The following is a 17,661-nucleotide window of genomic DNA, read 5'->3' on the forward strand; positions in this document are numbered from 1 at the left end:
GTAGATGGGGGGGGTGTAGATGGGGGAGGGGGGGGTGTAGATGGGGGGGGTGTAGATGGGGGAGGGGGGGGGGTGTAGATGGGGGAGGGGGGGTGTAGATGGGGGGGGGTGTAGATGGGGGAGGAGGGGGTGTAGATGGGGGGGGTGTAGATGGGGGAGGGGGGGTGTACGAAGTCAATCTACACGAATTTTAATATGAAAGGCCGCGGATTGATATGAATGATTCAGTCCGTATATTTTAGCACATTGAAGACGCCCTTTAACTTTTGACCGTGTTGTTGGCTGTTGTTGATTTTTTTTTTAAACCGTGACATTTTTGTTGAGTTTTTAAAACGTCAAATGTTAGATTTTTCAAACGCAACATTTTTACATTTTCTCCTCAGCTCGTGGTAATGCGGTCCTCGGGGGGGGAGAGGAGGGGGGTTGCGTTTGTGTCAATGCGCGCTATGAAATCGAATCCCCGTCTTGCCACTCCCCCAAGTCGGCGCCGGTCACGTCACCGCACACATTGCAACAACAACAAAAATATAAACCCTCGAACAATCAGCGGGCGACGATTCCGAAACGAACCCCTGGGTCCAACGTTAGAGAGGGTTCGGTGAAGTTAGAATAAAAGTTGGTGCGATTAATATTTATTTATTTAGTTAGTTAGCTATCCCGAAACTTTCCTCGCCTCGACGTCATCGCGGTGCTGCGCGCCGATTGGTCAACGCCGCCCGCACGCGTCTGACCGTCATGGCGGCCACGCGAGTGATTCCCAAATTCTGGAAGCCAGGTGCGGGATATATTTCACCTCGTCCTTCACTCGCTCACTCACTCGCCTAATTTTACCTTTCTCTTATAGTCATCCCTCGCTTGTGCAATGTCATTTAAAAAAAAAATCAACTGTCGCTCTATGCACGGAATTGTTGTCGAGGGCCTTGTTAACAACGGTCTTGCCTAGATTATTGGCCGGGAGAGGCGCAGCTTCCTCGGTTGGAATATCTCGAGAGGCTCGGTGGGATGTGGATAGGGTACTTAGTCCTGGTGCTTACTCTAGTATTCATTTAATGCCAGTCTTATAAAGTAACTATGCTATTCTACTAATCTGCTCGAAGCGTGTTTGTGTGAATATCGGACCGTTTAAATCGCAAGCGTCCCTTAGTGTGGTGTTTATGAGGCGTTGATCATTCAAATGAAACTCAAGAATCCCAGTGGAGCATTTAATAAAATATCTAATTTCTAATTATCGTAGGAATCAAATATATCGTCGTTCACATATTAAGATGTTTTCAGACAATTATACATGTGGTAAGAAACCGGAGCACCCACAGAAAACCTTGGCGCGCCAGGAGGCAACACTTTACATGTGTTTTGAAAATATTTTAACCAGGTAAGGCCCCACATACCTGTCAACCCCTTGTCAGTGCCTAGCTTATTACAGCCCAATTCAGACCTTATGGGTCACCCCATGCCCTGATAAATCTCAGTTAATCCTAAAAAGCCCGTAGTGAAACGGTTGTACGCCGTATGTACATGAAAACTCAATTTCCCTGTACAAGAATACGTGTAAGCCGTATTGGTCGATAGTTAATGGGCCCCGCAGCTATGTAGCTTTTTTTCAGAAGCGACCTGGCCACAAATGATAGCCCAGTGAAGTGGCGTATCACGTGGACATTTACAGCAGCCACATACTCTGAACGCAAGATGATTCTAAATGTAGAGGGAAAACCGGAGGACCATCCCATACAGAAGGAACAGGTGGAGTCCACATTTGCTGTACTACCGCCTTGGAAGCCAGGGTTTATGGAACCTCGACGCCCACGGGAAGGGAGTTTCACGAGATGAGTGCGATCAACCAACCCTCGCACAGTGCTGGATTAAAGGCGTGCGCCACCACAGCCCCTGTGGCTCTTGAGTCTTGGTATTTACACTTGAGTCCCAAGAATCACAAAGGTGCCTAAAATACTCTTTGGTTCTTTCGGTAAAGTCACGTAGGTATAGAATAAATTAAATCACGACGTTTCGGGCGCAACACAAGCGTCCTTCATCAGGTGGGACAACCACAGCCTAAAATGTTAAATTATTTTCTGATGCTGCGTTGGCAGTGATGCACAGGCACACGTAAAAAATGTAACGCGTTCGTAAATAACACTTAAATTAATATATGGTGACCTTTGGGGCAGTGGCCCTTCACAGCACATACATAGGACAGAGGAAGTGGATAATAAGAGTTGGAGACCACTTTTCACCGAGGGGCCTGAAATTGGCATTTGAGTAAAGTTGTTTTAGTCTGACTGTTTGGGCCTCTGGTGATAACACTTGTATCCCAAGAATCCCAAAGGTGAAATGTGGAGAGAGATGCACTGACCTGCCAGAAAATGCCATTCGTAACAATTTATCCCCGAGTTCCTTGTGACTGATGTGTGTGTGTGGAGCAGTGTCGCTGTTTGTACGAGTCTCTCTAGGTTACAGTATACTTTCCACACTTACACAAAGCCGAGAGTATGTAATGTATGTAATAAAATCAGCTCTTGTGCAGTTGCTGTTCCGTCGCAGAACCATGTGACATTGTGACGGCTTGGCCTTCATCGAGCAGTGGAGTGCCTGTGGCTGCTGCTGCTGCTGACGATGACAATGTGAGTCTAGACTATGGAGAATGTTTCATACAGATTAACATTTGCACGTTGTTCATGTGATAGGGACGGAGGCACCTGGAGTTGGGGAGGAGCGCGCTACTCCGGGGGAAGAGGCCTCCACGGCATTTGTGTACAACCCTCACATCTCCCTTTCCATCCAGCAGCAGCGACAGCGTTTGCCCATATTCATGGTACTTGCAGTGCACGACATCTTCATGGCGCCTTGCCAACGTTCATAGTTGCTATCAAAGCATTTTGAGATGTCAGGATTGTTGCTTTAAATTCAGTGTATTACCTGCCTTAACATATGTGGCAGGTCATACACGTATCTTACTTCAGACCTCCTTCCTGTCCACTCATGTCTCACCTCTTCATGCATCTCACCTCAGACTGCACATATATTCCTCTCAAACCATGCAGCTCCCATCTCGACTTCACACATATCCTGCCACGCATCTCCTTCCTCCGATTCTGTGCATCATCATTCTCATGCCATGTATCTCCCGCCTCGTATGCCAAGTGCATTGTGAAATGGTTGGTGTATGTGCCCAGGATATGATATAACTGTAGATTTACGTGTTTTTTTTCAGTTATTGATTTGTTTTCCCTCGTGCAATCATGTTTTGTTCAGCACAGGAATCATGTCCTTTACCTGGTGGAGAAATACCGCACTGTTGTGATTGTGGGTGAGACTGGATGCGGTAAAAGCACACAAATTCCCCAGGTACGCATGGGTATTGAAGGTGTGGAATTGACTTAAAGTTTGATATACATAGCACAATCAGTGGTTCACTATACTTTATAATTGTGCCTTTCCTGTAGATTTGTGCTCAATGTGTTTTGAAGTCTTATCAGATGTGGTGCGATGGTTTGTACGCTGCACCATAAACTTGGCCACTTGAGGTCAGTTGCTGGATAAACATAGCCTGATGTCATTGATAAGTGATATTTTGAACTGGTCCGTGGCTTCCCCTTCACTAACTCACGATGACCAGCATGATTACCAAGGTGTGGAGAGACCTTTATCATGTAGCGGAATGACAAAGGGCCGTTTATTATTTATAAAACCTGCTGCATTAGTGAAATAACCTTTTCAGCTACTCTTTAGTGAATAAATGGCGAAATTGGTGGAAGATAATAACCTTGTCATTTTTCTAACAAGTATCTTGTTTTGCACCGACATGTTAATCTGTTTATAATTTGTTGAGGGAGAATGAAGTGCATGTGCCACAGCAGTGTTCTGTCCTGTCTAATTGCGTCGTCTTGCGCAGTACCTGGCGGAAGCCGGCTGGACAGCGGAGGGGCACGTCGTGGCCATCACTCAACCACGGAGGGTCGCAGCAACCACGGTGAAAACGCACGCCGCTCGTTGTCTGTCTTTGCACCAAGTCGTTTCCAATACTCGGCACATTCATCCACGGCCATTCTTCTGCTATGTGTAGGAAGGCCATTGGCAAAAATGTCACCTACTTTGCAAAAAAAGTAGATTCATATTTGCTTTCGTTGACACGCAACAAACACTTTTTGATGACTATGTCGGTATGCCACTCTTATAGATCATCATCGTGTGTCATCCCAAAACTGGACGTTGACAGCATTGGATCTCCCTCTTGTCCTGTCCCTTGTCTCCTGAAACACACCACACTTTGTCCTTGTGATCCAAACTGCTTCAGCCTGTCATACATGTACTCACTGCTTTGCGTGTGTGTGTCTGTACATATGTGTCTACCTCCATCCACCTTGGATGATGTGGCCAGGTCGCAGCGCGAGTTGCGGAGGAGAGAGGCGCGCTGCTCGGTCACGAGGTCGGCTACTGCATTCGCTTTGACGACTGCAGTGACCCTCAAGCCACTCGCATAAAGGTTGAGGTCTTGATAGTTGATCGGTCCCAGCTCGCATCGATTGCTGTCCTCGAAATACCAGGACAATTCAGGGGTGGGGTGCCCCAGTATATTTGTTATTTCGATAAAGAACAAATGTAGCCTATTACAACTTGTAAAGTTATTACGGTGTGTCCTCCAAACACCGGGCTAATTCAAGGGTGAAGTGTCCTGGTATTATTAAAAGTGGTCTTATTTCCAATAAGACTACTTTGAACACATTAACTACTTGTATTGTGATCACAATGCGTCTTCCAAATACTGGCATAACTGCGGTGGAGTACCATGATAAAGGTTATTTTTACCCCATTATATCTATAATGACCAAATTTTGACAATTGTTTAGCTTTTTTATAGTATTCTTAAAGTGTATGCAAATATGAAAAACCCATCACTTGGACAATGTTAGTTACTGTAAAGTACACTACTAAACTACATCGGCAGGCAATATTGCCTTCGTATGCCCGTCTCTCCACATAGAAAATAAAAAAAGTTCTTTTTTATATAACCCGTTGGCCACACGGTCTTCTCGGAGGTCAAATTCTACTCAGTTAGGACTAGCTGGCACGTGACGTTTCTGTGCAGCATGCAATTGCAGTGAGCAACAAGTCAGCATTGCTTTGCATGCAGTTTGCAGTGCGATTTTGATTTTTTCCCCAACTTTTTTTCAATGTTCCCTCACTCCCCCCCCACCCCCCAAAAAATAATCCACAATATGCAGACACGGTACATATGGCCACATTTATTAGATTGCGCACTGCCCTACTTGTTGGTACTACCTCTGGTGGTAAAACCAACTGTTCATTATGAGGTTATAACCATTCCCTCCACTGCCTCTGAACTACAGAACATATGAACGCTCACTGGGTATTCATCTGCATGAATGTCAAAGTGTGTAATGTTTCGGTGTTTGCGGACAGTTCTTGACGGATGGAATGCTGGTGAGGGAAATGATGGCTGATCCACTGCTGAAGAAGTACAGGTGACTCCACTTAACTGCGCACAGTCCGTTATTGCTGAGGTTTGGTGACACCACTGCACCTTATCCTACCGTAACGAATGTGTCGAATGCAGTATGGCTCCTGGTATGGTTGTAGGTTAGCTCTGTGCGACGGTTCAATGAGTTCTATTTTTTTTCTGCCGACAGCGTTATTATACTGGATGAAGCCCATGAACGGACTCTGTACACCGATATCGCTCTTGGCCTGCTAAGAAAGGTAAAACAATTTACTTTATCGAAAAAAGGAAAGCTTTAACATCACCATAATGAGTTAAGATTGACAGTAACCTCGGTCTAATGCAATGGCTGTACTCCCTTTACTTTGTGCGTTCATATTTAATGTACACTATGTGTAAATACATTGTCGCGATCAGCCATTGTTTTTTCACTGCCGAATCAAGAACTGCCCATGCCATCAGCGAACATCACGGTCCTGCGTTGCCACAGTGTGTCGCGCTCTTCAGCTTATCTCCTTGCTGTCTCTTGCCCTTGTTTTCTCCTTGGGCTGCCAGTCCCATCACCAGTTTTTTTTTTCATCGGCCATCCCATCGAGCGACGTGTCCCGCCGAAGCCCCCTGATTTTGTTAACAGTCAATACGATTTTTCAGATTGTGTTTGTTTCCTGATTATCGTGTTCCCCTGTCTTTCACTGTAAATTTCGACAGTGCATCCCTCTCATGTGTCTTGGAGTACTTTTCAGTCTGTAGTGTCATTGACTCTGATCTGTATAAGAGTGGATAATACGTACCGATTGAAAACCACCTTTCTTATTCGGGCACATTGATGATCAAATCGATATTCCAAAAGCACTCTGTTCCTGTTGTAATTTTCTTTTTTATTTAAAAATGTTAATCGCAGTTCACCTTAAGTGCTTTTCATTTTTTCTTTGCAGATACAGAAAAAGAGAGAAGAGCTGAGGATCATTGTCGCATCTGCTACTCTTGATGCAGAGGTATGAGTTGATTGTGTGCCTGATGCTAGTGTGGTTTTAAAATTCCAGTATCTATGCCGTGCTGTTGCATGTGATGAGCAGGTGGTGTTGGTTCTCAGGGCTATGGTTATACTGACCCAGGCTGCATCGTTGCCATTACAGGTCAACTCAGACTAAAAGTAGTGAGCGGCTGCTGATTTATCAACCCGAGCGTTAATTTAGTCGGCCTGTTCGTCTTTTAATCGTAGTCTAGTTGATGGAAACCTGTGGAATATTAAGTTAAGTTTTATTCTGTGGATTTCATTTAGTTGCCATTTTTATTTTAATGACTAAATAAAGTATGCAGATGAAGAGTTGACACAAATTCTGCAAGTTTTGATAGATTAAGACTAAAAGACTGAAATTCTGACTAAATTAACCCTAATCAAATCAACGCTGGGAACGCGAAGGACTTTTCATGACTTTGTGCACCAGCCACTGTACGGTCGCTCTAGTTGAGGCCCTTCCACCACCAGTGACATGAGCAAGTAATTGCAGGGCTGCACCTTTACATATTTTTCACTTGTAATCTAGAAATTCCAGAAGTTCTTCAACCACAATGACACATCGGACCCCACCAAGGACACAAGCGCCATTCTAACCGTCGAGGGACGCACCTACCCCGTGGAGATTTTCTACATGCACAGGTAACTTCCTCGACGATACTTGCTTGTGCCGGGCTAGGTGGACTTGGTGTCCACGTGGAGTGACAAAGGCTCACGGGCAGAACTTGTGAGTCCGATCCACTTGTCACTGTTAAGCAGACCAGGGTGACTGGCAGTTGCAGTACCTACGTGCCCAACTATGTCAATTCAGTTTTTTTTTTTATAACCATCGTCGTTTTCCCGTGCATTTGAGTGTCAATGCTGCTTAGCGGATTACATTTTGTGGAGGGTTGGGCAGTGGTGGCGAATGCATGTAATCCAGCACTGTGAAGCACAAACGCCAGAAGCTACATATTGATGTAATGAGTTTTATTTTCATTGTCGGTATTGTGTGTGTTAAAGTCCTGTGCCAGACTATGTGAAGACCACGGTAGAGACAATTATGAAAATTCACAACGATGCAGCGGACGGAGACATCCTGGCCTTCCTGACTGGACAGGTACCTTCCGCGACATTATTCAGAATCCTACAACAGCTTCCATTGCCACATAGTGCACAAGTTAAGCAGAGGCTGAACCACAGTATTTTGTACCTGCACAGCCCTTTGTCAATCCACAGCTGTATGAGAGCCTCCCCTCCCGTGCGGGTCATGGGGTTCATTTAATCATAATTCACCATGCCAGTCAGTTGGCGACGGCACAGACCATAGAACAGGAGCGTATAATTACAAACAACAGTCGATGTTACACTGCCCTCTGCTGCCCATTATGCAGCCCTGCAGCAGCTGCTGTGCAGCTCAGCTATGCACCACCTATTCACTCACTCGCTAACTCGTCAACTCATTCATCCGCTCATTTCACCCACCTGCTTGCCCGCTCCATTGACTCATTCACTTGCCCACTCGCCGGATCGCTCGTTCGCCTGCCCGCTGCTGCGCCCGTGCAGGAGGAGGTGGAGAACGTCGTGTCGGCCGTGGTGGAGGAGGTGCGTGCGGCGGCGGCACGCAGCAAGGGCAGCCTGCACAGGCACGTGCGCGCCCTGCCCATGTATGCGGGGCTGCCGTACGTTGACCAGATGAAGGTGTTTGAGCGTGTCGGCCGCAACTGTCGCAAGGTCAGAGTCTGAAAACGTGCGGATGATTGACCCTTTCCCGTTGCGATGAATACGTTTTTCCTTCCGATTCCGTTCCTATGACGTTCATGTTGAACATTCACTGAACGTTAACCCCCCATTTTGTTGGTAACAAAAGCCCCATGGTTCTCCGCCACTCCCAACGCGAACCGCACGTGCGGACAGGTGGTGGTGGCAACCAATGTGGCGGAGACCTCGGTGACGGTGCCGGGCATCGCGTTCGTGGTGGACTGTGGCTTTGTGAAGCTGCGCGCCTACGACCCTCGCCGTGCCGTCGACGCGCTGCTTGTGACGCCGGCGTCGCGGGCGTCGGCACAGCAGCGTGCCGGCCGGGCCGGGCGGAGCCGCCCGGGGAAGTGTTACCGTCTCTATCCAGGTACGACGGTGAGCGTGCATGCTGTCCTGTGTTAGGCGTTGTGTCGATGAGTGTTGTTAGCGAGCGCTCGTGAAGGCTGGCACGGCGTATTCGCGCTCGTTGTGGCCGGCACAACGCCAGGCGACCTTTGTCTCGAAAGCGCTTATGTTCACACCGCATCAGGTCCTTGATTTAAGGCAGGTCGAGCTGGACCTGCACCAACAACCTGGTTGTGAATGTGAAGAGTGGGGGTCCAGTGGTTAGGGCACCGCACTACAAACATGAGGGCCTCAAGTTCGATTCCCGGCCACGGATAACATCTAACATCAATCGTCATTATCTAGGATGATTCAGCCTTAAATGAATACCTTGGTGTGGTGTGTTAACATCAGCACGCGGGAGGCAAGGGCGGTCGGGCGTGATTCTAGACACACCACCCACGCGTGCACCGTGCCCGCTAACAGCACGCAGTATCGGTTGCAGTGTCGGTTTAGAAATGTAATCCTAATTTTGATCCCGATTGTGCTCTCCGTGCCATGCCATGTGACAAAGAATCAGTCTGGATCTCTCGCAGAGCAATGCATCCCTTCGTGTGTTATAAAACGCCCCACGGTAGCACATATCACAGAGCTAACCTCTAGGATCCCTTCCAAGTTACCTGTGGGTCCCACACGGTTGGCGGTGGCTGCGCTTGCCCACCCGGCTCTGCCGCTTAGAGTGCCGACGGTCGTGCGCTGACACAGAGTCGGAGTTCGCGAAGCTGCCCGAGGCGACGGAGCCCGAGATGCGGCGGAGCGACATGGCGCCCGTCATTCTGCAGCTCAAGGCACTCGGCATCGACAACGTCCTGCGCTTCTCTTTCCTCTCGGTGAGGCTCACCGTGCTCGCTCGTGCGGCGTTACACTTTTATTTTCCCGCGGGCACATCGGAGCCGAACCAGGAACACTAAGCTCCTTCGTTGGAAACAAAACATTTTTTTATTAAAGTTGCGTTCGTCATCCAGTTTGTAAATTCATGCGACCCTTGGCCGTGTCTTTTTTCTCTCTCCGCAGCCTCCTCCAGCTGAGTCCATGGTGCAAGCCGTGGAGCTACTCTACGCTTTGGGAGGTGCGTGCGCTTGAATTCCTGTGCATTTAAAGCAGCGGGGGTGGGTGATCCCCGAGTCATTACTGTGGGCCAAATAGGATGTTGGTGGGGGCCGCATGTTAACGCACGCCTCGGTCACTCCCGCCACTGCACGGGGCTCTCGCCCATCATCCCTGCAAAGTCAATGGAGCCTGCTGTGTGAGCATCCTGCAGTGGTTGTTGTCACGTGGAGAGACGCGTCCTCGTCGTCGTGTTAGAATCAACGTTGCGTTTGGAGTATTTGGCTGCTTTAAAATTCCACGCGATAAGCCGCTTCGTTGAGCTATCATGCGGCCAAGTCGCTTCTGAAAAAGAGCTCTATAGCTCAGTGGGCCTTACCTGCTAAAAAAAAAAAAATTGTTTAGTTGATCAGTAAGTTTAATGAGGAAGTAGCTTACGTTGACCTAGGCTTGCTTATGCACAGGAAGACTACACTTGTTTAGCTGCTGTTTAGAGCATGGGGGATGGGTGATGTTAGCGAGGGCCTATTAAGGCTGGCCCAGCGCACACGAGGTGGAGTGCTGGCCAGTGTAATGCACGGCCACCTTTGTCTCTTCAGTGGTGATGGTCACACACGGTGCCAGCTACTCGAGAATGGTTGAGTCATTGTTGAGGGTGCACAGGACAGGTTCGGGTAGCGCCAACGATGACGTGCAAGGCTGGGAATCAAACTCTGGTTGTCAAGGATTGTGGCGCCGTGAACTAACCGCTAAGACACTGCTCTTTCCTCTTTGTGTAAATGCACAAATACACAACAAAGACAAAGATCCCCCGTGTAGCCTTAACAGACTGTTGGCGCAAGTGGCATGGCACACCAAGGGGGTAGGTGGCCAGCACCACGCCCGGCTTCCTTTGTCTCCCCAGCGGCGATGTTTACGCACCGCACCAGGTACTCATTTGAGGCTGAGTCGACCCTAGGGGGAGGCCCAGGATCGGTTCAGAATAATCGTCACTGGTGTTGGCTGTGAGCGGGAATCGAACTCTGGGTCCGCCGAGTTTGTAGCGCAGCGCGCTCAACCGCTGCGCCGCCACTCCCCACTCTCGTGCACACGCAGGCCTTGATGAGCAGTGTCAGCTGACGGAGCCCCTGGGAGTGCGCATGGCTGAGTTCCCCATGGGACCCATGTATGCCAAGATGCTGCTTGAATCAGGTACCGAGTCTGGGGTTTTTTTGTTTTCACATTTGTCATCGTCCCACTGATGCCGTCAGCCAAGTTATAAGACAAAGAATCGTCTTTGTGGACTATTGTACCTCATCAGCCCTGATGTAAAATTCACAATATATTGAAGCACACTTATTCGTTTGGCTTCTGCCCCCCTCTTGTCAGTTGTCAGTTTTATTACAATTCTCGTGTCACAAATTTTTCTTTTGGACCTCTCGCGGTGAGCAGTTCACCATTCTGTGTCTGAGAACCACCCCAGAAGAGGGCCTTATAGAGCTCTAAGTCACTTCAGTAGGCCTCTCTATCTATAGGAGGGACATCACTTTTACGTGACCTGCTGTGGTTGTTCATGTCGATCGAGCACACATTCCTAAATTGGCAGAAATGGAATATGCTGATTTAAAGTGGCACATCAAATGTATTATGATGGGGAGATTTTGTGTGTAATCATTGGTGACTAAATTGAGTCCATGAACTCAATGCACCTGAGAACCAAGCTTCATCGAGCACGGTTAACCAGATTCAACCCCAGGATCGCAGTGGTCCCTGGCTCAGTGTTGTGACCACTGAGCAATGTTCAAAATCGTCGTTTCTCAACAATGGTGACATTTTATGGGTTTGTTTAAAATGCTGTTTTAATGTGTTTTGGGATTTGTTTTGTTACTCCCAGGAACCTTTGGCTGCTCAAAAGAGATTATCACCATCGCCGCCATGATGCAGATTCAGAACGTGTTCCTTTCTCCGCCCAACCAGAAGATAAAGGCCGTAAGCAAACGACACACAAGCCCCTCATCTTCTTAGTTTTTTCGGTAAAGTCACGTTGAAGAGAAACAACAAAATAATAAAATATATATAAAACAATAAAAAAAATTCTCACGACGTTTCGACCATAACTCAAACGGTCATCTTCAGGTGTGTTGGTTTGCATAAATGTATTTTTAAACGGCGCATTTATTTATTTATTTAAAAAATGTATGCAAACCAACACACCTGAAGATGACCGTTTGAGTTATGGTCGAAACGTCGTGAGAATTTTTTTATTGTTTTATATATATTTTATTATTTTGTTGTTTCTCTTCAACGTGACTTTACCGAAAAAAACTAAGAATATGAATTACTGCAGTCACGAAAGCTTTACATCAAAATTTAAGCCCCTCATCGTCGATCGTCGTCAAGGGATCTTGTATACGTAGAGCACTTTCGTCCATGCACCACATAGCACAGCCCCGATTACAATTATGGCAGCCTGCTGTTGAAATGGTGGTCACCAATTTTAACACGAGGCAGGCTCGTTTTCTGCTTAACTTCCGGGATGTGATCAGGCCCGGGTGCATTCCAAGTTATTTGATCGTAGGCCAAAGCCGTCTTATACTTCGATCAGTATAGTTGTTTACGGAGGATAAACTGAACCCGAGTGTGAACACTGTCTTTCTTGAGCATTTTTTTTTTGGCCATTTCATATACTGCTTATTCATATGCGTGTGGGATGAAAGCAGTGCCCGGAGAAAACCCAGTTACAAGAGAGGATGACCCAAAAAAATAAACTACGCGTAGGTCAACATGCTTGTTTCTCGCGACCATCTTGCAGCCGTGCAGCTTGCGAGTCTTGCAGCACACGATTATCTCTGTGTGATCCACCAACCCTGCCCACCGTGACTCCGGTGTGTTGCTTGCAGGCTCGTCAGCAGCGTAAGTTCGCGGTGGAAGAGGGCGATCACATGACGATGCTGAACGTGTTTGAGGCATTCGTGAAGGTGAGCCCTTGACCGATTGACTGCTGCTATTTTAAATGTGTCCTCCAAATATCGTGGGCAGATGTACAGTGTTCTGCATGTAATGGGGGTTTTTGGAGTGGGGGGGGGGGTGGTGGAAGGGTAGACCCCCTTTAGAGTTGAAACAAATGGAAAATTGTAGAGAAATTGGTCTCTCCTTTAGGAATGTGTATAATATCACCTTACACATTTCGAGGTCACTTGTCGACCGTAGTGATAAAAAAATGGGAGAGAATCCAGAAAGTGTAAGGAAGCATGGGAAGATATGCGTTGGCATCAGTGGCGTTGGTTGGTCGAGGTGACTTTTTGACAAACATTCCCATTTTTTATGGAACTCAGCACAACAAGAGTTCTGCCTGGTGCCAGCAACACTTCCTCAACTACAAGGGGCTGGTGCGGGCTGGAGCCCTGCAGGACCAGCTTCGAAAGCTTCTTCGCAGGTTCCACATCCCCAGCAACTCCAGCAACGGTACGTTTCTTCCTCCCTATGCCAGTGGAGCGTTGGCACAGTGGTTGGCACACTGCACTATGAATCTGGTGACTTGAGTTTGACCTCATTGACGAGTGATATCTGAACTGACTGGTTATTTGGAGTTTGCATGCTCTCCCTGTGGTCATGTGGATTTTTCTCCGGGTCCTCCGGTTTTACCTTCCACATTTGGAAAACATATGTTTAAAGAGTATTTGGCTGCAATAAATGTCAACGTAATAAGCCACTTCGTTAAGCTACCATTTGTGATGGCCAGGACGCTTCTGAAAAATAGCTATATAGTTCTAGGCCTTACCTGGTAGAATAAAAAAATATAGTTTTTATAGTTTGTACAACTGATCCTAAGTTGCCTCTTTTAACCGAAGTGCACTGAGAATCGTGGCGAAGTATGGTTGATCTCAACGACCCAAACTGTGTGGGGAGGCCCTCTTCCATCGATGGGTTGAGAGAGTTGCATGTGCACGTGGGCATTCCATGTGTGCTATCAGTGTCATTTTATTAGATGAATAAATGTTTTTTCGCAACTCTCACAGCAAGCAGGGTTTACTACCTTGTGCCGGAGAATGTTCTCGGTAGGGGGAAGTCATAAAACTTATCTGAATGGGCCTGCATATACACAAGGGACACACCATTTATATATCCTGCAAAGAGTGATTGTTACATGTAAATGTGAAAATTTGTAATTGTTCATGCTTCAATAAGCAAAATTCAGGGAATACAACATTGTATTATTTGTGTGTAAGTTATTGTGAAATGAAAAAAACAACGTAGCAACACTGTGTTGAATTCAATAAAAAATGGTTAAGTAATAAAAAAAACGTGAAATTTTAGGCCCAGAAATTAATATTCACACAGTGTGGGTTGTGGAACAAATTTCTCCCAAAATTTTCGTCAAGAAGCGTTTTAATCTTTGAACCACTAAGCGGTGCACTCTGGCATGAGATCGTCCCTGTAGCCGGTGTGTTTTGTGTGTCTTGTTTTCCTGCTCTGTGTGCCTGAGCAGGAGACGCAGACCCTGTGCGGAGATGCATTGTGTCCGGTTTCTTCGCCAATGCCGCCAAACTACACCACAGTGGAGCCTACAGGTTGCGGTGTTCTCCACACTACCGAATGCATTCTAATACGATGGGGTGGTCATTGTTAGAGCTTTCGCAGGGGTTACTGAGATTATTGTGAAGGTTAAGGAGGTGAGACTTTGATGGTGTGTGTTGAGAAGAGACAAAGATGGTGCAATGTGAAGATACTATATGGAGATGCTAAAGGTGCAAGACAGAAGGAGTAGCGGGAGACCGAGGGGGGAGATGGGAGGATGGGATGGAACGAGACGCGAGGACGGGTGGATGTGACGAGAGAAGAGGCACGGAACGGAAGCTCGTGGAGACCCCACGCAATCATGGAATGCTTGGCTTAGGAGAATAAAAGTTGGCTGTGGGGTTCAGGGGACTTGCAATGGCCATGTTCCACACGAAGCTAGCACTGCTCGGGTGCTGGACTAAGAGGGGCCTCTACCTGCTTCTCTAAGATAACTCACAATAGTCATGGTCAGAGACACTATGCTGGTGCTGGTGAGCACCTGAGATTGGATCCCCGCTATTTATGTGGTTTGGTGGTGTATATTAACATCAGCAAAGGCCACTGGATTTGGTACTGCCACCAAGTCCAATACTGCCAACCCCCCCCCCCCACCCATTGTGCACACTGCCAGCCTTAATAGGCACATATCAACAGCACTTAAACTTACAAAAAATATTTTCCATAATTCATCAACGTATATGCGAAACAACGCATAGTGCAACAATTTATAGCGGGTGAACCCTGTGATGGCAGAGGATGTACGTCGACTTGGATTTTTCGCTGTTGAACAGGACGGTACGCGACGACTTTGAGCTCCACATCCACCCGACCTCCGTGCTCTATGCCGAGAAGCCACCGCAGTGGTAATAACGCAACGTCTTTTATTATTCATAAACCCGCATGTTTCCCGTGATTTTTCATAAAATTGTAACCCGGATTGTGCTCTCGCCATCACGTCGTGGGACCAAGTATCCATTCGTGTCCCTCGCAGAGCAATGCAAATCATCTGTTAGAGAATGGCCCACTGAAGCGGAGGTCACAGAGATACTTCTGAGATTCCTTTCAGTCCACCGCTGTTCCCACAGTACATGGCAGGACCTTCCCACCTGTTCTTCATACGAGAGTAAAGTTTGTCATCATGATGTTTTAACTTGTCGGAGCTGGTGATTGTACCCATTTGTACTGCTGCGTGGACAGAGGCCAGGGGCATTTCAGATGTCCCATTTGTTTCAGCTGCCGTGCGAGGTCAAACCAGCAATCTCTCTATTGCTAGTCCAGTGTGCTAGCCATTGCACCACAGCAGCTCTCCCTCCAGTGTTTAATCCTAACTGAGGGTCTCTCTATGCGTGCGTGCGTGTGTGTGCGCGCGCGTGCGTCAGGGTGGTGTTTAACGAGGTGGTGCAGACATCTCGGTTCTTCATGAGGGACGTGACAGCGGTGGAGCCGGCCTGGCTCACGGAACTTGCCCCGCACTTCTTCCAGCAGAGCACGGTGAGGCTTTGCCACCACTTTGCTCTCGTGACGCTCACCGGTCCACGGTTCATTTGCTTCGTGAAATTAGTGACGAAAATAAATGCCAAAAAGAGTGATTGTTGTTGTTATTTTTGTCGAAGATGAGTCATCCAACGGGCGGCGACATAGCCGGGCAGTCGTGCGTTTGCTGCTCCACGCAAAGGTTCACGGTTTAGAATCCAACGACCACCCTGATTAGAACTACGGGTTTATTCACTGTAACAATACACTCAAGTCTACTTCACAGTTGACATTAAAGATCCCGTGACATCCTTTGCGAGGGTAGGCCTTTGCGTGCCTGCGTCAGGGGCCATATTTGGCAAAATGAAAAATTGCCCACAAATGATTAAATTGGGAATATACATCATGATCTTCGTGCACTACTGTGAAAGCTTTGCAGAAGTCTCATGAAAAATAGTTATGGTACTCGGTGACGCTTTGCTAAGTAAACCATTGTAAAAGTAATTATACGTTATCACCTGCATTCTCCGCAAGTTAAGAATACGTTCGTATAGCCTAATTTAAATGTTTCTTTTATTTTCCACATTTTTGTTTTATCGGGTCACGCCTCCTTCCATTACCCCAGATATTTCAAGAGTTGACTTTATATGAACCTGGAGCTTGATGTTCGTACACGTAACATTTATACGCCAGTTAAAGAGGTAATTAAAAGTGTTAAAAGTGAGCTGGGGCAGGAAATGTCGCTAGAAGGGACGATGGCCGATGGTCTAGAATACTGGCAGCCCACGAGAGAGCGCCCACCAAAGAGATGGAGCAATGACATCAGCTTGCGTGCCGGTGCTCGGTGGGTTGTTATAGCGCAGAACCGTGTGAACTGTACAGCGACGACTTGAGATAAACCTTCATTCGTCGCTGATAATGATGTGTGTGCTCTGGTTGAGGGCCGCCATCCTCTGCTGCCCGCGTTTCGCACGCAGGATTATTCTCAAGCATCCAAGCGGTCGCGACCATCGTAGCGGCGTCTCGCGCAGCACAGCGAGCCCGGCGGCAGTCCTGTGAGCTAGCGACTCGGAAGTGGCTGGGGGGTCGGTGGATCGTGCAGAGACGGAGCCATAGTGTGTGCGTCTTCAAGCTGGGGACACGCGCGTGCAGGGAGATGGTTGGATGGTAACCTGTGGGATGTGATTACATCAAATAGACGTGACACACAGTACAGTGAGCCCTCTGTTTACATTGCTCCTATTTTTTACGTTGTTTCGCTGTAACATAGCCAACGAATTAGGGACCATAATGGGATTTTAAATGAATCGATTCACTCCCGTTTTGAAATGTTTTAACAAAAGAACGCAGGAGGTTGGGTGGTGCGCTATGCCACGGTGCCCCCTAGTGGGCGCTCATGCCTCTTCGTTTACAACATCGCCGCCATACTGTACACTGTGCAAATTTTTCACCCAAAAATTACCCCCAGGAACGTGTCCTAAATTTATATCATTAAAGTCGGTGGTAAAATAGTTTTCGATGTACGCTCTCCGTCAAATGCCGTGCCTTCCAGGGATGCATCCCCAACGTAAATAGAGGGCTTGCTCTACAATGTCATATATTCACCCGGACCAGTTAACGGACCGCACCCAGTGCAAGATGTGTACGTGGAGTCACCGTTTTATATGCACGTTCACTTAAACATTTACAACTATCTACCTATGCCTCCCTCGCCAGTGAGTCGGACATGCGACGCACTGCTGTACAACCAGCTTCAGTATTATCCCCTCTTCTGAGGGGGGTTTCCTCTGGTTTGCTCCCACATGCATAATACTCAAAAGGGACAGATTACAAACACGTTCAAGAAATCCTCCCCCCAAGTTATTTAAAGATACATTTAAAATATTTTTTGTACAAAAATTTGAAGTATTGTGTAAATACTGCTTGCAGTGTATATATTGTAAGAATTGTGTGCCATGTTTTTTGCACTAATTCATAAAACTTAAGATTAAGAAAAAAGAGTGGT

The 17,661-nt window shown here is 47.3% G+C and overlaps 1 protein-coding gene across 2 annotated transcripts; it reads left to right on the forward strand.

Annotated features, from left to right (window-relative positions):
- The first annotated feature begins 423 nt into the window (after window positions 1-423).
- Window positions 424-17,351, forward strand: DHX35 (DEAH-box helicase 35). Of its 2 annotated transcripts, XM_032974527.2 has the most exons (23): window positions 424-775; window positions 1,276-1,372; window positions 2,682-2,809; window positions 3,250-3,342; window positions 3,890-3,967; window positions 4,376-4,480; window positions 5,419-5,480; window positions 5,646-5,715; window positions 6,391-6,450; window positions 7,003-7,115; window positions 7,476-7,572; window positions 8,019-8,186; window positions 8,370-8,580; window positions 9,303-9,427; window positions 9,612-9,666; window positions 10,740-10,835; window positions 11,518-11,612; window positions 12,524-12,601; window positions 12,959-13,088; window positions 14,113-14,194; window positions 14,975-15,046; window positions 15,563-15,674; window positions 16,634-17,351. In XM_032974527.2, exons 3-23 carry the CDS (start codon window positions 2,807-2,809, stop codon window positions 16,670-16,672), a joined length of 1,944 nt encoding a protein of 647 aa, XP_032830418.2. In that variant the 5' UTR covers window positions 424-775; window positions 1,276-1,372; window positions 2,682-2,806; the 3' UTR covers window positions 16,673-17,351. The 2 variants fall into 2 exon arrangements, with proteins under 2 accessions (XP_032830418.2, XP_032830416.2); XM_032974525.2 differs by lacking the exon at window positions 1,276-1,372.
- Window positions 17,352-17,661: the final 310 nt, after the last annotated feature.

This window comes from Petromyzon marinus, chromosome 54 (genome assembly GCF_048934315.1).
Source record: "Petromyzon marinus isolate PM22_M1 ecotype Great Lakes invasive population chromosome 54, UKy_Petmar_22M1.pri1.0, whole genome shotgun sequence".
Lineage (NCBI taxonomy): Eukaryota > Metazoa > Chordata > Hyperoartia > Petromyzontiformes > Petromyzontidae > Petromyzon > Petromyzon marinus.